Below are 27,879 nucleotides of genomic sequence, written 5' to 3' on the forward strand. Positions count from 1 at the left end.
TTCTCATTCATTTAGTACATACTAGCAACACGCATTAACACCTAACCAGACAGGCAAATTCAGGGCAGCTACGACAACCCAAGCCAAGGACAAATCGCTTAAATCTACAGTTTTAAATAGAGCCATGGCAGAATGGAACTCTTTACCAATCCATATTTTTCAGGCAAAAAGTAAATCCACCTTCAAGAAAAAAAAAAAACATCTAATGTGATAGACCATATGACTGGACAGGAAATAGAAAGAACATCTAATGTGATAGACCATATGACTGGACAGGAAATAGAAAGAACATCTAATGTGATAGACCATATGACTGGACAGGAAATAGAAAGAACATCTAATGTGATAGACCATATGACTGGACAGGAAATAGAAAGAACATCTAATGTGATAGACCATATGACTGGACAGGAAATAGAAAGAACATCTAATGTGATAGGCCATATGACTGGACAGGAAATAGAAAGAACATCTAATGTGATAGACCATATGACTGGACAGGAAATAGAAAGAACATCTAATGTGATAGACCATATGACTGGACAGGAAATAGAAAGAACATCTAATGTGATAGACCATATGACTGGACAGGAAATAGAAAGAACATCTAATGTGATAGACCATATGACTGGACAGGAAATAGAAACAACATCTAATGTGATAGACCATATGACTGGACAGGAAATAGAAAGAACATCTAATGTGATAGACCATATGACTGGACAGGAAATAGAAAGAACATCTAATGTGATAGACCATATGACTGGACAGGAAATAGAAACAACATCTAATGCGATAGACCATATGACTGGACAGGAAATAGAAAGAACATCTAATGTGATAGACCATATGACTGGACAGGAAATAGAAAGCATCAACTGAATGTTACGTGTTTCCTGTCAGGTATTTTAATCGTCTGTATTGTCTACTTGTTGAATGTTTGTGAAGTCCTGATTTGTGGTTGTTTGTAATGTCTTGTAGTTGGTGTTGGACCCCGGGAAGATTAGCTAGCGTAACGGCGTTAGCTAGCGGGGATCCTAATAAAAATTACAAAAATGTCCACAGAGGAACTCTGGAGCTCTGTCAGAGTGACTATCGGGTCACCTCCCTGACCAAGGCCCTTCCCCCCTGATTGCTCAGTTTGGCCGGGCGGCCAGCTCTTGGAAATGTCTTGGTGGTTCCAAACTTCTTCCATTTAAGAATGACGGAGGCCACTGTGTTCTTGGGGACCATCAATACTGCAGAAATATTCTGGTACCCTTCCCCAGATCTGTGCCTCGGCACAATCTTGTCTCAGAGCTCTACGGACATTTCCTTTGACCTCATGACTTGGTTTTTGATCTGACATGCCCTGTTAACTGTGGGACCTTATATAGACAGGTGTGTGCCTTTCCAAATCATGTCCAATCAATTGAATTTACCACAGGTGGACTCCAATCAAGTTGTAGAAACATCTCAAGGATGATCAATGGAAACAGGATGCACCTGAGCTTAATTTCGAGTCTCATAGCGAAGGGTCTGAATACTTATGTCAAGGTATTTCTGTAACAAAAAAAAAAAAATGTAACCAGTTTTTGCTTTGTCATTTTGGGGTATTGTGATGTCATTATGGGGTATTGTGACGTCATTATGGGGTATTTTGATGTCATTATGGGGTATTGTGATGTCATTATGGGCTATTGTGATGTCATTTTGGGGTATTGTGTGTAGATTGATGAGGGTATTTATTAGAATAAGGCTGTAACGTAACAAAATGTGGAAAAAGTCAAGCGGTCTGAATACTTTACGAATGCACTGTAGCTATAGATATTATACATCTCCAGCTCCTTGTATTGCTGTTCTATCTTAAAGCGGGTAATATCTGGAAACATTAATAAAGGCTACCTCACTAATAGCACCATATTCACTATATAGTGTACTACTTTTGGGTGAGGAGGATGTGTAGAATGAGTGAGGGCTGTGAAGGAGGAGAAGAGAGGTAGAGGGGGTGTACACAGAGAGACAGGTGAGAGACGACTCAGCGCGATATGTCTGTCGCCCTCTGAGTTACCTCTAGTTACCTCTGCTCTCAGCTCCTGACACAAACACCACCAAAACCTGAGTGCACAGAGGCATGAGATTATAGATAGATAGATAGATAGATAGATAGATAGATAGATAGATAGATAGATAGATAGATAGATAGATAGATAGATAGATAGATAGATAGATAGATAGATAGATAGATAGATAGATAGATAGATAGATAGATAGATAGATAGATAGATAGATAGATAGATAGATAGATAGATAGATAGAGAGATAGAGAGATAGAGAGATAGAGAGATAGAGAGATAGAGAGATAGAGAGAGAGAGAGAGAGAGAAGAGGAGGCTATGCATCTCCCACCAAGTCTCCATGGTCAGGTGGCGGAGAGAGAGCAGGCTCTGAGCTCACAGTAGAACATAGAACAGTGTATGAAGGGTTGGAGAGGAGCAGAGGGTTGTGGTATTAATGTGCTGGTTCTTACCTGTTTGGCTGCGTCTCTGAGCGTACGCCACCACTACGGCAGCTAGCACCACACAGCACAGCGACGTTACGGTGTTGGCCATCTGGAGCAAAAGAAACAGAGGAGCATGTCAGAGTCTCTCTCTCTCTCTCTACATGACTACAGGGCTAACACTCTACAGGCTACAGGGCTAACACTCTACATGACTACAGGGCTAACACTCTACATGACTACAGGGCTAACACTCTACATGACTACAGGGCTAACACTCTACATGACTACAGGGCTAACACTCTACATGACTACAGGGCTAACACTCTACATGACTACAGGGCTAACACTCTACAGGCTACAGGGCTAACACTCTACATGACTACAGGGCTAACACTCTACATGCTACAGGGCTAACACTCTACATGACTACAGGGCTAACACTCTACATGACTACAGGGCTAACACTCTACATGCTACAGGGCTAACACTCTACATGACTACAGGGCTAACACTCTACATGACTACAGGGCTAACACTCTACATGACTACAGGGCTAACACTCTACATGACTACAGGGCTAACACTCTACATGACTACAGGGCTAACACTCTACATGACTACAGGGCTAACACTCTACATGACTACAGGGCTAACACTCTACATGACTACAGGGCTAACACTCTACATGACTACAGGGCTAACACTCTACATGACTACAGGGCTAACACTCTACATGACTACAGGGCTAACACTCTACATGACTACAGGGCTAACACTCTACATGACTACAGGGCTAACACTCTACAGGCTACAGGGCTAACACTCTACATGACTACAGGGCTAACACTCTACATGACTACAGGGCTAACACTCTACAGGCTACAGGGCTAACACTCTACAGGCTACAGGGCTAACACTCTACATGACTACAGGGCTAACACTCTACATGACTACAGGGCTAACACTCTACAGGCTACAGGGCTAACACTCTACAGGCTACAGGGCTAACACTCTACAGGCTACAGGGCTAACACTCTACATGACTACAGGGCTAACACTCTACAGGCTACAGGGCTAACACTCTACAGGCTACAGGGCTAACACTCTACATGACTACAGGGCTAACACTCTACAGGCTACAGGGCTAACACTCTACAGGCTACAGGGCTAACACTCTACAGGCTACAGGGCTAACACTCTACATGACTACAGGGCTAACACTCTACAGGCTACAGGGCTAACACTCTACAGGCTACAGGGCTAACACTCTACATGACTACAGGGCTAACACTCTACATGACTACAGGGCTAACACTCTACATGACTACAGGGCTAACACTCTACATGACTACAGGGCTAACACTCTACATGACTACAGGGCTAACACTCTACATGACTACAGGGCTAACACTCTACAGGCTACAGGGCTAACACTCTACATGACTACAGGGCTAACACTCTACATGACTACAGGGCTAACACTCTACAGGCTACAGGGCTAACACTCTACAGGCTACAGGGCTAACACTCTACATGACTACAGGGCTAACACTCTACATGACTACAGGGCTAACACTCTACAGGCTACAGGGCTAACACTCTACAGGCTACAGGGCTAACACTCTACAGGCTACAGGGCTAACACTCTACATGACTACAGGGCTAACACTCTACAGGCTACAGGGCTAACACTCTACATGACTACAGGGCTAACACTCTACAGGCTACAGGGCTAACACTCTACAGGACTACAGGGCTAACACTCTACATGACTACAGGGCTAACACTCTACATGACTACAGGGCTAACACTGAAAGACAAGAATTCTAATTTTGAATTTTGTAAAGTCAATGTGGAAGAGGTGAACAAATGATTGTTGTCTATCAACAATGACAAGCCACCGGGGTCTGACAACTTGGATGGAAAATGACTGAAGATAATAGTGGATGATATTGTCTTTACTAGAGAGCGTGTGCCCTCAGGCCTGGAGAGAAGCTAAAGTCATTCCACTACCTATCAATACTGCAGCCTCCTTTACTGGCTCAAACAGCCGACCAATCAGCCTGTTACCAACCCTTTAGTAAACTTTTACCAGATACAATGCTATTTCACAGCAAACAAATTGACAACAGACTTTCAGCACGCTTAATAGGGAAGGACATTCAACAAGCACAGCACTTATACAAATGACTGGCTATTTTGTTAGACTCAGCTCTATCATAACAGTTCCGGCCTCTTCACAAAGACATTCCTACTGTTCTCTTCCTTTCACGATGTCTCCCATTGGAGCGTTATAGAGGAGGAGCCACATCAAAACATCTCCCATTGGAGCGTTATAGAGGAGGAGCCACATCAAAACATCTCCCATTGGAGCGTTATAGAGGAGGAGCCACATCAAAACATCTCCCATTGGAGCGTTATAGAGGAGGAGCCACATCAAAACATCTCCCATTGGAGCGTTATAGAGGAGGAGCCACATCAAAACATCTCCCATTGGAGCGTTATAGAGGAGGAGCCACATCAAAACATCTCCCATTGGAGCGTTATAGAGGAGGAGCCACATCAAAACATCTCCCATTGGAGCGTTATAGAGGAGGAGCCACATCAAAACATCTCCCATTGGAGCTTTATAGAGGAGGAGCCACATCAAAACATCTCCCATTGGAGCGTTATAGAGGAGGAGCCACATCAAAACATCTCCCATTGGAGCGTTATAGAGGAGGAGCCACATCAAAACATCTCCCATTGGAGCTTTATAGAGGAGGAGCCACATCAAAACATCTCCCATTGGAGCGTTATAGAGGAGGAGCCACATCAAAACATCTCCCATTGGAGCGTTATAGAGGAGGAGCCACATCAAAACATCTCCCATTGGAGCGTTATAGAGGAGGAGCCACATCAAAACATCTCCCATTGGAGCTTTATAGAGGAGGAGCCACATCAAAACATCTCCCATTGGAGCTTTATAGAGGAGGAGCCACATCAAAACATCTCCCATTGGAGCGTTATAGAGGAGGAGCTACATCAAAACATCTCCCATTGGAGCGTTATAGAGGAGGAGCCACATCAAAACATCTCCCATTGGAGCGTTATAGAGGAGGAGCCACATCAAAACATCTCCCATTGGAGCTTTATAGAGGAGGAGCCACATCAAAACATCTCCCATTGGAGCTTTATAGAGGAGGAGCCACATCAAAACATCTCCCATTGGAGCGTTATAGAGGAGGAGCCACATCAAAACATCTCCCATTGGAGCGTTATAGAGGAGGAGCCACATCAAAACATCTCCCATTGGAGCGTTATAGAGGAGGAGCCACATCAAAACATCTCCCATTGGAGCGTTATAGAGGAGGAGCCACATCAAAACATCTCCCATTGGAGCGTTATAGAGGAGGAGCCACATCAAAACATCTCCCATTGGAGCGTTATAGAGGAGGAGCCACATCAAAACATCTCCCATTGGAGCGTTATAGAGGAGGAGCCACATCAAAACATCTCCCATTGGAGCGTTATAGAGGAGGAGCCACATCAAAACATCTCCCATTGGAGCTTTATAGAGGAGGAGCCACATCAAAACATCTCCCATTGGAGCGTTATAGAGGAGGAGCCACATCAAAACATCTCCCATTGGAGCTTTATAGAGGAGGAGCCACATCAAAACATCTCCCATTGGAGCTTTATAGAGGAGGAGCCACATCAACGCTCCTATCACGACGTCTCCCATTGGAAGATCAAAGGCTGGACTATCAATCTGTTGCTTTTAGAACTGGTGGGATGGTTTACAATATTAAATAACCATTTCAAGTTTAAAACAACACTAAAGATTTGAGAATATTATTATACTTTTATTTAAAATTAATTACATTTAGTTAAAAAGTAGAATGAATATTCTACTTTTATATATATACATTTAGTTAAAATGACATTAAAATGACATGAATTGGTTGGCCCAGTTGAATATGTAACTCAACAAAGAGAGAGAATTTAAACACATGTAAGAATAATACCAACATGAGTGTTGACCACCCGGGATTAGAGGTTTATTTAACCAGTACAATGAGGAATGGAAGCTAAACTAGTGAGACGGTCCATATCAGACCTGGAGCTAAAGAGCAGCAGAAACACTTTACAACTACTTCCAGGTCTGACAGCAGTTTGAACACATGGGGAGATGTGCAATGAAATGGGAACATTAGTCTGCTCAGGGTTGTGCTCAATTCCATTTCATTTTCAGTCAATTCCAGAAGTACACTGAAATTCCAATTCTCTTCAATGCTTTTCAACGAGGACACATTGTTATTAGAATAGGAAATGTGGTTTTCTTTCTGAATTGACAGAAATTGAAATGGAATGACCCCCAAACTCTGTTTCTGGTTGTACTTGAAATCCCTAAACTTCCTCAGCTGTTTCTGTAAAGACAACATTAATGGAGACTGGTAAAGGATTTTAAATCACAGGAAATGTATTCTCTAGTTCAATGTTTTTGCCAGGTACTAAGGTGAGTCAAACTGGTTCCATTTCCCACTCTAGTTAACATAATACTGTAATCACTAGGACCTCATCCAGTCTGCAGAAGAAGAGTGTTCCTCCGCTCGATTTGATTACAAAGTCATATGAAACAGACCAGGAGTTCTGCCTTTATACTTCCTGTTTCTATAATGACCTGACCAGTTCTACCTTAGGGATGTATCCCAAATGCCACCCTATTCCCTATATAGTGCACTATTGGCTCTGGTCTATAGTAGTGCACTATATAGGGAATAGGGTTCCATAGGGCTCTGGTCTAAAGTAGTGTACTATATAGGGAATAGGATTCCATAGGGATCTGGTCTAAAGTAGTACACTATATAGGGAATAGGGTTCCATAGGGCTCTGTTCTAAAGTAGTGCACTATATAGGGAATAGGATTCCATAGGGATCTGGTCTAAAGTAGTACACTATATAGGGAATAGGGTTCCATAGGGCTCTGGTCTAAAGTAGTGCACTATATAGGGAATAGGGTTCCATAGGGTTCTGGTCTAAAGTAGTGCACTATATAGGGAACAGGGTTCCATAGGGCTCTGGTCTAAAGTAGTGCACTATATAGGGAATAGGGTTCCATAGGGTTCTGGTCTAAAGTAGTGCACTATGTAGGGAATAGGGTTCCATATGGCTCTGGTCTAAAGTAGTGCACTATGTAGGGAATAGGCTGCCATTTGGGATGCATTTTGCCATCAATCTCTTCTGAAAGGAAATTAAATCCCTTATATTTCAATTCATTCCAAAACCCAGTTCTGGTTCAAACAACTTTGTGGAAGATCCTGAATTAAAAAAACAGCACTTCTGAAAATCCTCACCGTCATGGTGATTGACACTTCGTATTTAAATCATCTTTACAGAACTAGAAAGCGAGTGACGGGGTGAAATTAAACTGCAGTCAGCTCTTTCCAGTCCACTTCTCCCTGTTTGTCTGGCTCCTTCCAAAAGGGAACCCTGTTCCCTATATAGTGCACTACTATAGACCAGAGCCCTATAGAACCCTATTCCCTATATAGTGCACTACTGTAGACCAGAGCCCTATGGAACCCTATTCCCTATATAGTGCACTACTTTAGACCAGAGCCCTATAGAACCCTATTCCCTATATAGTGCACTACTGTAGACCAGAGCCCTATGGAACCCTATTCCCTATATAGTGCACTACTATAGACCAGAGCCCTATAGAACCCTATTCCCTATATAGTGCACTACTGTAGACCAGAGCCCTATGGAACCCTATTCCCTTTATAGTGCACTACTATAGACCAGAGCCCTATGGAACCCTATTCCCTATATAGTGCACTACTATAGACCAGAGCCCTATGGAACCCTATTCCCTATATAGTGCACTACTATAGACCAGAGCCCTATGGAACCCTGTTCCCTATATAGTGCACTACTATAGACCAGAGCCCTATAGAACCCTATTCCCTATATAGTGCACTACTGTAGACCAGAGCCCTATGGAACCCTATTCCCTATATAGTGCACTACTTTAGACCAGAGCCCTATGGAACCCTATTCCCTATATGTAGTGCACTACTTTAGACCAGAGCCCATAAGGCTCTATATAAGAAATAGGATGTCATTTAGGACACATCCTGTCTGCTTCTCTCTCTCTGTCAGTTTAGAAGTGGTATTTAGCTCATCGAAGCAGGAACAATACTCTAGATATGTGGCAGCTGAGAATATTTTAGTTAATGGTGGCCTCTGGCTCTCAGAATCCCCACTCAGCCTCAGAGTCCTCCTTCTTATCCACACATTTAGGACCTCATATTTATTTATTCATTTCTTATTTCTCCTAGAAGCTGAATAGGCGTGTTGGCTGGTTAATTAAAATGTATAATTCATTGCTGTATTGAATGGTTTCCTGCTTCTCTTTGTGAAGTCCAGCGGAAATGTGCATTTAAATTGGAAATCCCATTGAATTGTGAGGGATATGTTTTGGTATGATGCATCACAGAATAGAAGGATGAGAGGAGGAGAGGAAGGGAGGAAAATTTCACTGACAGCACAGTTTTATTCCCCTCCTGCCCATCTGGAAGACAAACACAGGTTTGTGTTGCCTGTCTTCCTGTCTTCAACTGATGGAAATAACACTCAGTGAGAGGGGATGGATGTGTCTGTTCCAGTATGGAAGGAAGGATCAGGGAGCTCCAGTTTGGGATGTTTGGCTGAGCATTACGAACTGCTACCAACTCCAGCCATGTAAAGTGCATCCCAAACCGCAACCTATCCCCTGTGGGCCCTGGTCAAAGAAGTTCACTATAAAGGAATATGGTGCCATTTTGGGACACCCACCGGTGGTAGGGATGTGTTATGAAGTCCAGTCATATAACAGGGATGTGTTATGAAGTCCAGTCATATAACAGGGATGTGTTATGAAGTCCAGTCATATAACAAGGATGTGTTATGAAGTCCAGTCATATAACAGGGATGTGTTATGAAGTCCAGTCATATAACAGGGATGTGTTATGAAGTCCAGTCATATAACAGGGATGTGTTATGAAGTCCAGTCATATAACAGGGATGTGTTATGAAGTCCAGTCATATAACAGGGATGTGTTATGAAGTCCAGTCATATAACAGGGATGTGTTATGAAGTCCAGCCATATAACAGGGATGTGTTATGAAGTCCAGTCATATAACAGGGATGTGTTATGAAGTCCAGTCATATAACAGGGATGTGTTATGAAGTCCAGTCATATAACAGGGATGTGTTATGAAGTCCAGTCAAATAACAGGGATGTGTTATGAAGTCTCTCCATACAGTCTTTGTTTACATATTCCTCTGAAAGCCCTCTACACCCACATACATCCACCAGCCCTACATCTCCAGTCTCCCTGACCCTGGAACTGACCCTGGAACTGACCCTGGAACTGACCCTGGAACTGACCCTGGAACTGACCCTGGAACTGACCCTGGAACTGACCCTGGACCTGACCCTGGAACTGACCCTGGAACTGACCCTGGACCTGACCCTGGAACTGACCCTGACCCTGGAACTGACCCTGGAACTGGAACTGACCCTGGAACTGACCCTGGAACTGACCCTGGAACTGGAACTCCTCATGTTCTTCTTATTTCTCTTGTGTTTTTGTTCTAATTGTTTTTTATTGTTTTAATAGTAACACCAGACTTCAACTGGTAGACCACTCCTCTAGTCTGATTAGTGTTTAACTGGTAGACCACTCCACTAGTCTGATTAGTGTTTAACTGTAGACCACTCCTCTAGTCTGATTAGTGTTTAACTGGTAGACCACTCCACTAGTCTGATTAGTGTTTAACTGGTAGACCACTCCACTAGTCTGATTAGTGTTTAACTGGTAGACCACTCCTCTAGTCTGATTAGTGTTTAACTGGTAGACCACTCCACTAGTCTGATTAGTGTTTAACTGGTAGACCACTCCACTAGTCTGATTAGTGTTTAACTGGTAGACCACTCCACTAGTCTGATTAGTGTTTAACTGGTAGAGCACTCACTAGTCTGATTAGTGTTTAACTGGTAGACACTCCACTAGTCTGATTAGTGTTTAACTGGTAGACCACTCCACTAGTCTGATTAGTGTTTAACTGGTAGACCACTCCACTAGTCTGATTAGTGTTCAACTGGTAGACCACTCCACTTTAACTGGTAGACCACTCCACTAGTCTGATTAGTGTTTAACTGGTAGACCACTCCACTAGTCTGATTAGTGTTTAACTGGTAGACCACTCCACTAGTCTGATTAGTGTTTAACTGGTAGACCACTCCACTAGTCTGATTAGTGTTTAACTGGTAGACCACTCCACTAGTCTGATTAGTGTTTAACTGGTAGACCACTCCACTAGTCTGATTAGTGTTTAACTGGTAGACCACTCCACTAGTCTGATTAGTGTTTAACTGGTAGACCACTCCACTAGTCTGATTAGTGTTTAACTGGTAGACCACTCCACTAGTCTGATTAGTGTTTAACTGGTAGACCACTCCACTAGTCTGATTAGTGTTTAACTGGTAGACCACTCCACTAGTCTGATTAGTGTTTAACTGGTAGACCACTCCACTAGTCTGATTAGTGTTTAACTGGTAGACCACTCCACTAGTCTGATTAGTGTTTAACTGGTAGACCACTCCACTAGTCTGATTAGTGTTTAACTGGTAGACCACTCCACTAGTCTGATTAGTGTTTAACTGGTAGACCACTCCACTAGTCTGATTAGTGTTTAACTGGTAGACCACTCCACTAGTCTGATTAGTGTTTAACTGGTAGACCACTCCACTAGTCTGATTAGTGTTTAACTGGTAGACCACTCCACTAGTCTGATTAGTGTTTAACTGGTAGACCACTCCACTAGTCTGATTAGTGTTTAACTGGTAGACCACTCCACTAGTCTGATTAGTGTTTAACTGGTAGACCACTCCACTAGTCTGATTAGTGTTTAACTGGTAGACCACTCCACTAGTCTGATTAGTGTTTAACTGGTAGACCACTCCACTAGTCTGATTAGTGTTTAACTGGTAGACCACTCCACTAGTCTGATTAGTGTTTAACTGGTAGACCACTCCACTAGTCTGATTAGTGTTTAACTGGTAGACCACTCCACTAGTCTGATTAGTGTTTAACTGGTAGACCACTCCACTAGTCTGATTAGTGTTTAACTGGTAGACCACTCCACTAGTCTGATTAGTGTTTAACTGGTAGACCACTCCACTAGTCTGATTAGTGTTTAACTGGTAGACCACTCCACTAGTCTGATTAGTGTTTAACTGGTAGACCACTCCACTAGTCTGATTAGTGTTTAACTGGTAGACCACTCCACTAGTCTGATTAGTGTTTAACTGGTAGACCACTCCACTAGTCTGATTAGTGTTTAACTGGTAGACCACTCCACTAGTCTGATTAGTGTTTAACTGGTAGACCACTCCACTAGTCTGATTAGTGTTTAACTGGTAGACCACTCCACTAGTCTGATTAGTGTTTAACTGGTAGACCACTCCACTAGTCTGATTAGTGTTTAACTGGTAGACCACTCCACTAGTCTGATTAGTGTTTAACTGGTAGACCACTCCACTAGTCTGATTAGTGTTTAACTGGTAGACCACTCCACTAGTCTGATTAGTGTTTAACTGGTAGACCACTCCACTAGTCTGATTAGTGTTTAACTGGTAGACCACTCCACTAGTCTGATTAGTGTTTAACTGGTAGACCACTCCACTAGTCTGATTAGTGTTTAACTGGTAGACCACTCCACTAGTCTGATTAGTGTTTAACTGGTAGACCACTCCACTAGTCTGATTAGTGTTTAACTGGTAGACCACTCCACTAGTCTGATTAGTGTTTAACTGGTAGACCACTCCACTAGTCTGATTAGTGTTTAACTGGTAGACCACTCCACTAGTCTGATTAGTGTTTAACTGGTAGACCACTCCACTAGTCTGATTAGTGTTTAACTGGTAGACCACTCCACTAGTCTGATTAGTGTTTAACTGGTAGACCACTCCACTAGTCTGATTAGTGTTTAACTGGTAGACCACTCCACTAGTCTGATTAGTGTTTAACTGGTAGACCACTCCACTAGTCTGATTAGTGTTTAACTGGTAGACCACTCCACTAGTCTGATTAGTGTTTAACTGGTAGACCACTCCACTAGTCTGATTAGTGTTTAACTGGTAGACCACTCCACTAGTCTGATTAGTGTTTAACTGGTAGACCACTCCACTAGTCTGATTAGTGTTTAACTGGTAGACCACTCCACTAGTCTGATTAGTGTTTAACTGGTAGACCACTCCACTAGTCTGATTAGTGTTTAACTGGTAGACCACTCCACTAGTCTGATTAGTGTTTAACTGGTAGACCACTCCACTAGTCTGATTAGTGTTTAACTGGTAGACCACTCCACTAGTCTGATTAGTGTTTAACTGGTAGACCACTCCACTAGTCTGATTAGTGTTTAACTGGTAGACCACTCCACTAGTCTGATTAGTGTTTAACTGGTAGACCACTCCACTAGTCTGATTAGTGTTTAACTGGTAGACCACTCCACTAGTCTGATTAGTGTTTAACTGGTAGACCACTCCACTAGTCTGATTAGTGTTTAACTGGTAGACCACTCCACTAGTCTGATTAGTGTTTAACTGGTAGACCACTCCACTAGTCTGATTAGTGTTTAACTGGTAGACCACTCCACTAGTCTGATTAGTGTTTAACTGGTAGACCACTCCACTAGTCTGATTAGTGTTTAACTGGTAGACCACTCCACTAGTCTGATTAGTGTTTAACTGGTAGACCACTCCACTAGTCTGATTAGTGTTTAACTGGTAGACCACTCCACTAGTCTGATTAGTGTTTAACTGGTAGACCACTCCACTAGTCTGATTAGTGTTTAACTGGTAGACCACTCCACTAGTCTGATTAGTGTTTAACTGGTAGACCACTCCACTAGTCTGATTAGTGTTTAACTGGTAGACCACTCCACTAGTCTGATTAGTGTTTAACTGGTAGACCACTCCACTAGTCTGATTAGTGTTTAACTGGTAGACCACTCCACTAGTCTGATTAGTGTTTAACTGGTAGACCACTCCACTAGTCTGATTAGTGTTTAACTGGTAGACCACTCCACTAGTCTGATTAGTGTTTAACTGGTAGACCACTCCACTAGTCTGATTAGTGTTTAACTGGTAGACCACTCCACTAGTCTGATTAGTGTTTAACTGGTAGACCACTCCACTAGTCTGATTAGTGTTTAACTGGTAGACCACTCCACTAGTCTGATTAGTGTTTAACTGGTAGACCACTCCACTAGTCTGATTAGTGTTTAACTGGTAGACCACTCCACTAGTCTGATTAGTGTTTAACTGGTAGACCACTCCACTAGTCTGATTAGTGTTTAACTGGTAGACCACTCCACTAGTCTGATTAGTGTTTAACTGGTAGACCACTCCACTAGTCTGATTAGTGTTTAACTGGTAGACCACTCCACTAGTCTGATTAGTGTTTAACTGGTAGACCACTCCACTAGTCTGATTAGTGTTTAACTGGTAGACCACTCCACTAGTCTGATTAGTGTTTAACTGGTAGACCACTCCACTAGTCTGATTAGTGTTTAACTGGTAGACCACTCCACTAGTCTGATTAGTGTTTAACTGGTAGACCACTCCACTAGTCTGATTAGTGTTTAACTGGTAGACCACTCCACTAGTCTGATTAGTGTTTAACTGGTAGACCACTCCACTAGTCTGATTAGTGTTTAACTGGTAGACCACTCCACTAGTCTGATTAGTGTTTAACTGGTAGACCACTCCACTAGTCTGATTAGTGTTTAACTGGTAGACCACTCCACTAGTCTGATTAGTGTTTAACTGGTAGACCACTCCACTAGTCTGATTAGTGTTTAACTGGTAGACCACTCCACTAGTCTGATTAGTGTTTAACTGGTAGACCACTCCACTAGTCTGATTAGTGTTTAACTGGTAGACCACTCCACTAGTCTGATTAGTGTTTAACTGGTAGACCACTCCACTAGTCTGATTAGTGTTTAACTGGTAGACCACTCCACTAGTCTGATTAGTGTTTAACTGGTAGACCACTCCACTAGTCTGATTAGTGTTTAACTGGTAGACCACTCCACTAGTCTGATTAGTGTTTAACTGGTAGACCACTCCACTAGTCTGATTAGTGTTTAACTGGTAGACCACTCCACTAGTCTGATTAGTGTTTAACTGGTAGACCACTCCACTAGTCTGATTAGTGTTTAACTGGTAGACCACTCCACTAGTCTGATTAGTGTTTAACTGGTAGACCACTCCACTAGTCTGATTAGTGTTTAACTGGTAGACCACTCCACTAGTCTGATTAGTGTTTAACTGGTAGACCACTCCACTAGTCTGATTAGTGTTTAACTGGTAGACCACTCCACTAGTCTGATTAGTGTTTAACTGGTAGACCACTCCACTAGTCTGATTAGTGTTTAACTGGTAGACCACTCCACTAGTCTGATTAGTGTTTAACTGGTAGACCACTCCACTAGTCTGATTAGTGTTTAACTGGTAGACCACTCCACTAGTCTGATTAGTGTTTAACTGGTAGACCACTCCACTAGTCTGATTAGTGTTTAACTGGTAGACCACTCCACTAGTCTGATTAGTGTTTAACTGGTAGACCACTCCACTAGTCTGATTAGTGTTTAACTGGTAGACCACTCCACTAGTCTGATTAGTGTTTAACTGGTAGACCACTCCACTAGTCTGATTAGTGTTTAACTGGTAGACCACTCCACTAGTCTGATTAGTGTTTAACTGGTAGACCACTCCACTAGTCTGATTAGTGTTTAACTGGTAGACCACTCCACTAGTCTGATTAGTGTTTAACTGGTAGACCACTCCACTAGTCTGATTAGTGTTTAACTGGTAGACCACTCCACTAGTCTGATTAGTGTTTAACTGGTAGACCACTCCACTAGTCTGATTAGTGTTTAACTGGTAGACCACTCCACTAGTCTGATTAGTGTTTAACTGGTAGACCACTCCACTAGTCTGATTAGTGTTTAACTGGTAGACCACTCCACTAGTCTGATTAGTGTTTAACTGGTAGACCACTCCACTAGTCTGATTAGTGTTTAACTGGTAGACCACTCCACTAGTCTGATTAGTGTTTAACTGGTAGACCACTCCACTAGTCTGATTAGTGTTTAACTGGTAGACCACTCCACTAGTCTGATTAGTGTTTAACTGGTAGACCACTCCACTAGTCTGATTAGTGTTTAACTGGTAGACCACTCCACTAGTCTGATTAGTGTTTAACTGGTAGACCACTCCACTAGTCTGATTAGTGTTTAACTGGTAGACCACTCCACTAGTCTGATTAGTGTTTAACTGGTAGACCACTCCACTAGTCTGATTAGTGTTTAACTGGTAGACCACTCCACTAGTCTGATTAGTGTTTAACTGGTAGACCACTCCACTAGTCTGATTAGTGTTTAACTGGTAGACCACTCCACTAGTCTGATTAGTGTTTAACTGGTAGACCACTCCACTAGTCTGATTAGTGTTTAACTGGTAGACCACTCCACTAGTCTGATTAGTGTTTAACTGGTAGACCACTCCACTAGTCTGATTAGTGTTTAACTGGTAGACCACTCCACTAGTCTGATTAGTGTTTAACTGGTAGACCACTCCACTAGTCTGATTAGTGTTTAACTGGTAGACCACTCCACTAGTCTGATTAGTGTTTAACTGGTAGACCACTCCACTAGTCTGATTAGTGTTTAACTGGTAGACCACTCCACTAGTCTGATTAGTGTTTAACTGGTAGACCACTCCACTAGTCTGATTAGTGTTTAACTGGTAGACCACTCCACTAGTCTGATTAGTGTTTAACTGGTAGACCACTCCACTAGTCTGATTAGTGTTTAACTGGTAGACCACTCCACTAGTCTGATTAGTGTTTAACTGGTAGACCACTCCACTAGTCTGATTAGTGTTTAACTGGTAGACCACTCCACTAGTCTGATTAGTGTTTAACTGGTAGACCACTCCACTAGTCTGATTAGTGTTTAACTGGTAGACCACTCCACTAGTCTGATTAGTGTTTAACTGGTAGACCACTCCACTAGTCTGATTAGTGTTTAACTGGTAGACCACTCCACTAGTCTGATTAGTGTTTAACTGGTAGACCACTCCACTAGTCTGATTAGTGTTTAACTGGTAGACCACTCCACTAGTCTGATTAGTGTTTAACTGGTAGACCACTCCACTAGTCTGATTAGTGTTTAACTGGTAGACCACTCCACTAGTCTGATTAGTGTTTAACTGGTAGACCACTCCACTAGTCTGATTAGTGTTTAACTGGTAGACCACTCCACTAGTCTGATTAGTGTTTAACTGGTAGACCACTCCACTAGTCTGATTAGTGTTTAACTGGTAGACCACTCCACTAGTCTGATTAGTGTTTAACTGGTAGACCACTCCACTAGTCTGATTAGTGTTTAACTGGTAGACCACTCCACTAGTCTGATTAGTGTTTAACTGGTAGACCACTCCACTAGTCTGATTAGTGTTTAACTGGTAGACCACTCCACTAGTCTGATTAGTGTTTAACTGGTAGACCACTCCACTAGTCTGATTAGTGTTTAACTGGTAGACCACTCCACTAGTCTGATTAGTGTTTAACTGGTAGACCACTCCACTAGTCTGATTAGTGTTTAACTGGTAGACCACTCCACTAGTCTGATTAGTGTTTAACTGGTAGACCACTCCACTAGTCTGATTAGTGTTTAACTGGTAGACCACTCCACTAGTCTGATTAGTGTTTAACTGGTAGACCACTCCACTAGTCTGATTAGTGTTTAACTGGTAGACCACTCCACTAGTCTGATTAGTGTTTAACTGGTAGACCACTCCACTAGTCTGATTAGTGTTTAACTGGTAGACCACTCCACTAGTCTGATTAGTGTTTAACTGGTAGACCACTCCACTAGTCTGATTAGTGTTTAACTGGTAGACCACTCCACTAGTCTGATTAGTGTTTAACTGGTAGACCACTCCACTAGTCTGATTAGTGTTTAACTGGTAGACCACTCCACTAGTCTGATTAGTGTTTAACTGGTAGACCACTCCACTAGTCTGATTAGTGTTTAACTGGTAGACCACTCCACTAGTCTGATTAGTGTTTAACTGGTAGACCACTCCACTAGTCTGATTAGTGTTTAACTGGTAGACCACTCCACTAGTCTGATTAGTGTTTAACTGGTAGACCACTCCACTAGTCTGATTAGTGTTTAACTGGTAGACCACTCCACTAGTCTGATTAGTGTTTAACTGGTAGACCACTCCACTAGTCTGATTAGTGTTTAACTGGTAGAACACTCCACTAGTCTGATTAGTGTTTAACTGGTAGACCACTCCACTAGTCTGATTAGTGTTTAACTGGTAGACCACTCCACTAGTCTGATTAGTGTTTAACTGGTAGACCACTCCACTAGTCTGATTAGTGTTTAACTGGTAGACCACTCCACTAGTCTGATTAGTGTTTAACTGGTAGACCACTCCACTAGTCTGATTAGTGTTTAACTGGTAGACCACTCCACTAGTCTGATTAGTGTTTAACTGGTAGACCACTCCACTAGTCTGATTAGTGTTTAACTGGTAGACCACTCCACTAGTCTGATTAGTGTTTAACTGGTAGACCACTCCACTAGTCTGATTAGTGTTTAACTGGTAGACCACTCCACTAGTCTGATTAGTGTTTAACTGGTAGACCACTCCACTAGTCTGATTAGTGTTTAACTGGTAGACCACTCCACTAGTCTGATTAGTGTTTAACTGGTAGACCACTCCACTAGTCTGATTAGTGTTTAACTGGTAGACCACTCCACTAGTCTGATTAGTGTTTAACTGGTAGACCACTCCACTAGTCTGATTAGTGTTTAACTGGTAGACCACTCCACTAGTCTGATTAGTGTTTAACTGGTAGACCACTCCACTAGTCTGATTAGTGTTTAACTGGTAGACCACTCCACTAGTCTGATTAGTGTTTAACTGGTAGACCACTCCACTAGTCTGATTAGTGTTTAACTGGTAGACCACTCCACTAGTCTGATTAGTGTTTAACTGGTAGACCACTCCACTAGTCTGATTAGTGTTTAACTGGTAGACCACTCCACTAGTCTGATTAGTGTTTAACTGGTAGACCACTCCACTAGTCTGATTAGTGTTTAACTGGTAGACCACTCCACTAGTCTGATTAGTGTTTAACTGGTAGACCACTCCACTAGTCTGATTAGTGTTTAACTGGTAGACCACTCCACTAGTCTGATTAGTGTTTAACTGGTAGACCACTCCACTAGTCTGATTAGTGTTTAACTGGTAGACCACTCCACTAGTCTGATTAGTGTTTAACTGGTAGACCACTCCACTAGTCTGATTAGTGTTTAACTGGTAGACCACTCCACTAGTCTGATTAGTGTTTAACTGGTAGACCACTCCACTAGTCTGATTAGTGTTTAACTGGTAGACCACTCCACTAGTCTGATTAGTGTTTAACTGGTAGACCACTCCACTAGTCTGATTAGTGTTTAACTGGTAGACCACTCCACTAGTCTGATTAGTGTTTAACTGGTAGACCACTCCACTAGTCTGATTAGTGTTTAACTGGTAGACCACTCCACTAGTCTGATTAGTGTTTAACTGGTAGACCACTCCACTAGTCTGATTAGTGTTTAACTGGTAGACCACTCCACTAGTCTGATTAGTGTTTAACTGGTAGACCACTCCACTAGTCTGATTAGTGTTTAACTGGTAGACCACTCCACTAGTCTGATTAGTGTTTAACTGGTAGACCACTCCACTAGTCTGATTAGTGTTTAACTGGTAGACCACTCCACTAGTCTGATTAGTGTTTAACTGGTAGACCACTCCACTAGTCTGATTAGTGTTTAACTGGTAGACCACTCCACTAGTCTGATTAGTGTTTAACTGGTAGACCACTCCACTAGTCTGATTAGTGTTTAACTGGTAGACCACTCCACTAGTCTGATTAGTGTTTAACTGGTAGACCACTCCACTAGTCTGATTAGTGTTTAACTGGTAGACCACTCCACTAGTCTGATTAGTGTTTAACTGGTAGACCACTCCACTAGTCTGATTAGTGTTTAACTGGTAGACCACTCCACTAGTCTGATTAGTGTTTAACTGGTAGACCACTCCACTAGTCTGATTAGTGTTTAACTGGTAGACCACTCCACTAGTCTGATTAGTGTTTAACTGGTAGACCACTCCACTAGTCTGATTAGTGTTTAACTGGTAGACCACTCCACTAGTCTGATTAGTGTTTAACTGGTAGACCACTCCACTAGTCTGATTAGTGTTTAACTGGTAGACCACTCCACTAGTCTGATTAGTGTTTAACTGGTAGACCACTCCACTAGTCTGATTAGTGTTTAACTGGTAGACCACTCCACTAGTCTGATTAGTGTTTAACTGGTAGACCACTCCACTAGTCTGATTAGTGTTTAACTGGTAGACCACTCCACTAGTCTGATTAGTGTTTAACTGGTAGACCACTCCACTAGTCTGATTAGTGTTTAACTGGTAGACCACTCCACTAGTCTGATTAGTGTTTAACTGGTAGACCACTCCACTAGTCTGATTAGTGTTTAACTGGTAGACCACTCCACTAGTCTGATTAGTGTTTAACTGGTAGACCACTCCACTAGTCTGATTAGTGTTTAACTGGTAGACCACTCCACTAGTCTGATTAGTGTTTAACTGGTAGACCACTCCACTAGTCTGATTAGTGTTTAACTGGTAGACCACTCCACTAGTCTGATTAGTGTTTAACTGGTAGACCACTCCACTAGTCTGATTAGTGTTTAACTGGTAGACCACTCCACTAGTCTGATTAGTGTTTAACTGGTAGACCACTCCACTAGTCTGATTAGTGTTTAACTGGTAGACCACTCCACTAGTCTGATTAGTGTTTAACTGGTAGACCACTCCACTAGTCTGATTAGTGTTTAACTGGTAGACCACTCCACTAGTCTGATTAGTGTTTAACTGGTAGACCACTCCACTAGTCTGATTAGTGTTTAACTGGTAGACCACTCCACTAGTCTGATTAGTGTTTAACTGGTAGACCACTCCACTAGCTGATTAGTGTTTAACTGGTAGACCACTCCACTAGTCTGATTAGTGTTTAACTGGTAGACCACTCCACTAGTCTGATTAGTGTTTAACTGGTAGACCACTCCACTAGTCTGATTAGTGTTTAACTGGTAGACCACTCCACTAGTCTGATTAGTGTTTAACTGGTAGACCACTCCACTAGTCTGATTAGTGTTTAACTGGTAGACCACTCCACTAGTCTGATTAGTGTTTAACTGGTAGACCACTCCACTAGTCTGATTAGTGTTTAACTGGTAGACCACTCCACTAGTCTGATTAGTGTTTAACTGGTAGACCACTCCACTAGTCTGATTAGTGTTTAACTGGTAGACCACTCCACTAGCCTGATTAGTGTTTAACTGGTAGACCACTCCACTAGTCTGATTAGTGTTTAACTGGTAGACCACTCCACTAGTCTGATTAGTGTTTAACTGGTAGACCACTCCACTAGTCTGATTAGTGTTTAACTGGTAGACCACTCCACTAGTCTGATTAGTGTTTAACTGGTAGACCACTCCACTAGTCTGATTAGTGTTTAACTGGTAGACCACTCCACTAGTCTGATTAGTGTTTAACTGGTAGACCACTCCACTAGTCTGATTAGTGTTTAACTGGTAGACCACTCCACTAGTCTGATTAGTGTTTAACTGGTAGACCACTCCACTAGCCTGATTAGTGTTTAACTGGTAGACCACTCCACTAGTCTGATTAGTGTTTAACTGGTAGACCACTCCACTAGTCTGATTAGTGTTTAACTGGTAGAACACTCCACTAGTCTGATTAGTGTTTAACTGGTAGACCACTCCACTAGTCTGATTAGTGTTTAACTGGTAGACCACTCCACTAGTCTGATTAGTGTTTAACTGGTAGACCACTCCACTAGTCTGATTAGTGTTTAACTGGTAGAACACTCCACTAGTCTGATTAGTGTTTAACTGGTAGACCACTCCACTAGTCTGATTAGTGTTTAACTGGTAGACCACTCCACTAGTCTGATTAGTGTTTAACTGGTAGACCACTCCACTAGTCTGATTAGTGTTTAACTGGTAGAACACTCCACTAGTCTGATTAGTGTTTAACTGGTAGACCACTCCACTAGTCTGATTAGTGTTTAACTGGTAGACCACTCCACTAGTCTGATTAGTGTTTAACTGGTAGACCACTCCACTAGTCTGATTAGTGTTTAACTGGTAGACCACTCCACTAGCCTGAATATATATTTTAAGATTTTATTGTAACCTTAATTTAACTAGGCTAGTCATCTCTGTTCATAATTTGGCCTTTATGAATACATGGATCTATAATCACCACCTCAGTCAATTCCCGACCGGAGAGAGATCCGGTGTCGTGCCGCCTATTGTCCTCTCTCCCATAATTAAACAGCTCCTCAACATCAAGTTTCCCGGTGCTGAGACACTATCTAATCAATCACTCGGGACCCAGGTTTCACTATTGATTACAAAGGCTATACATTTTTAAGCTTTACGTGTGGATGGCATTTGGCTATACATGCTGGCTTTCTTCTTGACACACAGTTATTAATGGTGCTCTATAGACCATGTAAATGCTGTCATAGTGGAGTCCAGGGACTGCTACTATAGACCATGTAAATGCTGTCATAGTGGAGTCCAGGGACTGCTACTCTAGACCATGTAAATGCTGTCATAGTGGAGTCCAGGGACTGCTACTCTAGACCATGTAAATGATGTGTTGACAGTGTTAAGTTTAGTTATCGCTCAGAGAAGAGTCTTTGTAATGGTCTTCGTAATGTATCTTAGTAATCACAGGAGAGGGATCTCTTAAGCATACCTGCATGCATTTATATGAGCTGGTTTATGTGACAGTGTGTCTGTGTCTTTAAGGAAGAGCACATGTATGTGTTTTTACGTGTGCATGTGTGTATTTGTGGAAGTGGAAGGTGTAAGGGGGAATGGGTTAGGGATGAATCTGTTCTGTCTTCAACACAGAGAGTATTTAGGTCTAGAGTAGGGGGATAAATCTGGTCTGCCTTCAACACAGAGAGTATTTAGGTCTAGAGTAGGGGGATAAATCTGGTCTGCCTTCAACACAGAGAGTATTTAGGTCTAGAATAGGGGTCTGGTCTGTCTTCAACACAGAGGGTATTTAGGTCTAGAGTAGGGGGGGACCTGGTCTGCCTTCAACAGGGAATATTTAGGTCTAGAGAAGACAGGGTTACTAACACATTCTAAAGTGTATTAAGCAAAAAAAAAAAAAGGAGCCTGGGTGGAGGCTGGTTGGGTGGTGGAGGCTGGTTGGGTGGAGGAGGCTGGTTGGGTGGTGGAGGCTGGTTGGGTGGTGGAGGCTGGTTGGAGGCTGGTTGGGTGGTGGAGGCTGGTTGGAGGCTGGTTGGGTGGAGGAGGCTGGTTGGGTGGTGGAGGCTGGGTGGGTGGAGGAGGCTGGTTGGGTGGAGGAGGCTGGTTGGAGGCTGGTTGGGTGGAGGAGGCTGGTTGGGTGGTGGAGGCTGGTTGGAGGCTGGTTGGGTGGTGGAGGCTGGTTGGAGGCTGGTTGGGTGGAGGAGGCTGGGTGGAGGAGGCTGGGTGGGTGGAGGAGGCTGGGTGGAGGAGGCTGGTTGGGTGGTGGAGGCTGGGTGGGTGGAGGAGGCTGGGTGGAGGAGGCTGGTTGGGTGGAGGCTGGTTGGGTGGTGGAGGCTGGTTGGAGGCTGGTTGGGTGGAGGAGGCTGGGTGGGTGGTGGAGGCTGGTTGGAGGCTGGTTGGGTGGAGGAGGCTGGGTGGGTGGAGGAGGCTGGTTGGGTGGAGGAGGCTGGGTGGGTGGAGGAGGCTGGTTGGGTGGTGGAGGCTGGTTGGGTGGTGGAGGCTGGTTGGAGGCTGGTTGGGTGGAGGAGGCTGGGTGGAGGAGGCTGGGTGGGTGGAGGAGGCTGGGTGGAGGAGGCTGGTTGGGTGGAGGCTGGTTGGGTGGTGGAGGCTGGGTGGAGGAAGCTGGCCGGGTGGAGGAGGCTGGCCGGGTGGAGGAGGCTGGCTGGGTGGGTGGATGGAGGCTGGCTGGGTGGGTGGAGGAGGCTGGCTGGGTGGTGAAGGCTGGGTGGAGGTGGCTGGCTGGCTGGGTGGTGGAGGCTGGGTGGAGGATGCTGGCTGGGTGGTGGAGGTTGGGTGGGTGAAGGAGGCTGGCTGGGTGGAGCTGGCTGGGTGGAGGCTGGCTGGGTGGAGAATTGGTGGGTGGAGGCTTGGTGGGTGGAGGCTGGCTGGGTGGAGCTGGCTGGGTGGAGCTGGCTGGGTGGAGTCTGGCTGGGTGGAGGCTTGGTGGGTGGAGGTTGGCTGGGTGGAGGCTTGGTGGGTAGAGGCGTGCTGAGATCCGGTTTCCAGACACCCTGTTCTACATAGCATTGCAGACAGAGTGATGAGGGAGAACGAGGTTGCAGCAGAGCTGGACTCTGTCATTAGGAGTTTTTACTCTATGTTGTTCTACTTTCAGACTGTAGCGAACAGTAACGAGCCCCGGAAGGTACGGTATAACAGAGAGCTGCAGTACTCACAGCACCACAGCCTTATTTACAGATGGTTAGGGCCAGAGGAGGCTGCTGACGGGAGGCCGGCTCATAATAATGTATTGAACGGAGTCGATGGAGCGGTATCAAACACATGGAAACCACGGAAACCATGTGTCGGATGTATTTGATACCGTTCCATAGATTCTGCTCTCGCCATTACCACAAGACCGTCCTCCCCAATTAGGGTGGCACCAACCTCCTGTGGTCAGGGTGTAAACAGCTCAGCTCAATGACTCATTGAAGGAGAGCTCTGAGGACATGAACTGTGTGTGTGTGTGTGTGAGTGTGTGTGAGTGTGTGTGTGTTTTATTGTCACGTGCACTAGTGCAGTGAAGACTACCTTGCTCTTTCCCAACAAACAGTAATCAAATTCAGTAGAACTATCAAACAAAGTAAAGTAGATCAGAAACACACCAGAAATAGAAATATGAAGAACAGGAAAAAAGCCACATACAGGTCCAGGGTCAGTATCTATATACAGGGCCAGTATCTATATACAGGGTCAGTAGCTATATACAGGGTCAGTATCTATATACAGGGCCAGTAGCTATATACAGGGTCAGTAGTTATATACAGGGTCAGTAGCTATATACAGGGTCAGTAGCTATATACAGGGTCAGTTCCAGGGTCAGTATCTATATACAGGGCCAGTATCTATATACAGGGTCAGTAGCTATATACAGGGTCAGTATCTATATACAGGGCCAGTAGCTATATACAGGGTCAGTAGTTATATACAGGGTCAGTAGCTATATACAGGGTCAGTAGTTATATACAGGGTCAGTATCTATATACAGGGTCAGTAGCTATATACAGGGACAGTAGCTATATACAGGGCCAGTAGTTATATACAGGGTCAGTAGCTATATACAGGGACAGTAGCTATATACAGGGTCAGTAGCTATATACAGGGTCAGTAGCTATATACAGGGTCAGTTCCAGGGTCAGTATCTATATACAGGGTCAGTATCTATATACAGGGTCAGTAGCTATATACAGGGCCAGTAGCTATATACAGGGTCAGTAGCTATATACAGGGTCAGTAGCTATATACAGGGTCAGTAGCTATATACAGGGCCAGTAGCTATATACAGGGCCAGTAGCTATATACAGGGTCAGTTCCAGGGTCAGTATCTATATACAGGGTCAGTAGCTATATACAGGGTCAGTAGCTATATACAGGGTCAGTAGCTATATACAGGGTCAGTAGATATATACAGGGACAGTTCCAGGGTCAGTAGCTATATACAGGGTCAGTAGCTATATACAGGGACAGTAGCTATATACAGGGTCAGTAGCTATATACAGGGTCAGTAGCTATATACAGGGTCAGTAGCTATATACAGGGTCAGTTCCAGGGTCAGTATCTATATACAGGGTCAGTAGCTATATACAGGGTCAGTAGCTATATACAGGGTCAGTAGCTATATACAGGGTCAGTAGTTATATACAGGGACAGTTCCAGGGTCAGTAGCTATATACAGGGTCAGTAGCTATATACAGGGACAGTAGCTATATACAGGGTCAGTAGCTATATACAGGGTCAGTAGCTATATACAGGGTCAGTAGCTATATACAGGGTCAGTAGCTATATACAGGGTCAGTTCCAGGGTCAGTATCTATATACAGGGACAGTAGCTATATACAGGGTCAGTAGCTATATACAGGGTCAGTAGCTATATACAGGGTCAGTATCTATATACAGGGTCAGTAGCTATATACAGGGTCAGTATCTATATACAGGGTCAGTAGCTATATACAGGGACAGTAGCTATATACAGGGCCAGTAGTTATATACAGGGTCAGTAGCTATATACAGGGACAGTAGCTATATACAGGGTCAGTAGCTATATACAGGGTCAGTAGCTATATACAGGGTCAGTTCCAGGGTCAGTATCTATATACAGGGTCAGTATCTATATACAGGGTCAGTAGCTATATACAGGGCCAGTAGCTATATACAGGGTCAGTAGCTATATACAGGGTCAGTAGCTATATACAGGGTCAGTAGCTATATACAGGGCCAGTAGCTATATACAGGGCCAGTAGCTATATACAGGGTCAGTTCCAGGGTCAGTATCTATATACAGGGTCAGTAGCTATATACAGGGTCAGTAGCTATATACAGGGTCAGTAGCTATATACAGGGTCAGTAGTTATATACAGGGACAGTTCCAGGGTCAGTAGCTATATACAGGGTCAGTAGCTATATACAGGGTCAGTAGCTATATACAGGGTCAGTTCCAGGGTCAGTAGCTATATACAGGGTCAGTAGCTATATACAGGGTCAGTAGCTATATACAGGGTCAGTTCCAGGGTCAGTAGCTATATACAGGGTCAGTAGCTATATACAGGGTCAGTAGCTATATACATGGTCAGTTCCAGGGTCAGTAGCTATATACAGGGACAGTAGCTATATACAGGGTCAGTAGCTATATACAGGGTCAGTAGCTATATACAGGGTCAGTAGCTATATACAGGGTCAGTAGCTATATACAGGGTCAGTAGCTATATACAGGGTCAGTAGCTATATACAGGGTCAGTTCCAGGGTCAGTATCTATATACAGGGTCAGTAGCTATATACAGGGTCAGTAGCTATATACAGGGTCAGTAGCTATATACAGGGTCAGTAGTTATATACAGGGACAGTTCCAGGGTCAGTAGCTATATACAGGGTCAGTAGCTATATACAGGGACAGTAGCTATATACAGGGTCAGTAGCTATATACAGGGTCAGTAGCTATATACAGGGTCAGTAGCTATATACAGGGTCAGTAGCTATATACAGGGTCAGTTCCAGGGTCAGTATCTATATACAGGGACAGTAGCTATATACAGGGTCAGTAGCTATATACAGGGTCAGTAGCTATATACAGGGTCAGTATCTATATACAGGGTCAGTAGCTATATACAGGGACAGTAGCTATATACAGGGCCAGTAGTTATATACAGGGTCAGTAGCTATATACAGGGACAGTAGCTATATACAGGGTCAGTAGCTATATACAGGGTCAGTAGCTATATACAGGGTCAGTAGCTATATACAGGGCCAGTAGCTATATACAGGGCCAGTAGCTATATACAGGGTCAGTTCCAGGGTCAGTATCTATATACAGGGTCAGTAGCTATATACAGGGTCAGTAGCTATATACAGGGTCAGTAGCTATATACAGGGTCAGTAGTTATATACAGGGACAGTTCCAGGGTCAGTAGCTATATACAGGGTCAGTAGCTATATACAGGGTCAGTAGCTATATACAGGGTCAGTATCTATATACAGGGTCAGTAGCTATATACAGGGTCAGTAGCTATATACAGGGTCAGTAGCTATATACAGGGTCAGTAGTTATATACAGGGTCAGTAGCTATATACAGGGTCAGTAGCTATATACAGGGTCAGTTCCAGGGTCAGTAGCTATATACAGGGTCAGTAGCTATATACAGGGTCAGTAGCTATATACAGGGTCAGTTCCAGGGTCAGTAGCTATATACAGGGTCAGTAGCTATATACAGGGTCAGTAGCTATATACATGGTCAGTTCCAGGGTCAGTAGCTATATACAGGGACAGTAGCTATATACAGGGTCAGTAGCAATATACAGGGTCAGTAGCTATATACAGGGTCAGTAGCTATATACAGGGTCAGTAGCTATATACAGGGTCAGTAGCTATATATACAGGGTCAGTTCCAGGGTCAGTAGCTATATACAGGGT

General features: G+C 43.5%; 1 protein-coding gene across 1 annotated transcript in view; it reads right to left on the reverse strand.

Moving 5' to 3' along the window:
• Positions 1-27,879, reverse strand: part of cntfr (ciliary neurotrophic factor receptor) — a 461,919-nt gene that overhangs the window by 283,678 nt on the left and 150,362 nt on the right. Inside the window, exon 2 of the mRNA XM_045692705.2 lies at positions 2,509-2,590. Within this exon, the coding sequence (XP_045548661.2) occupies positions 2,509-2,590 (82 nt within the window). The remainder of the gene's footprint in view (positions 1-2,508; positions 2,591-27,879) is intronic.

This window comes from Salmo salar, chromosome 13 (assembly GCF_965601325.2).
Source record: "Salmo salar chromosome 13, fSalSal1, whole genome shotgun sequence".
NCBI lineage: Eukaryota > Metazoa > Chordata > Actinopteri > Salmoniformes > Salmonidae > Salmo > Salmo salar.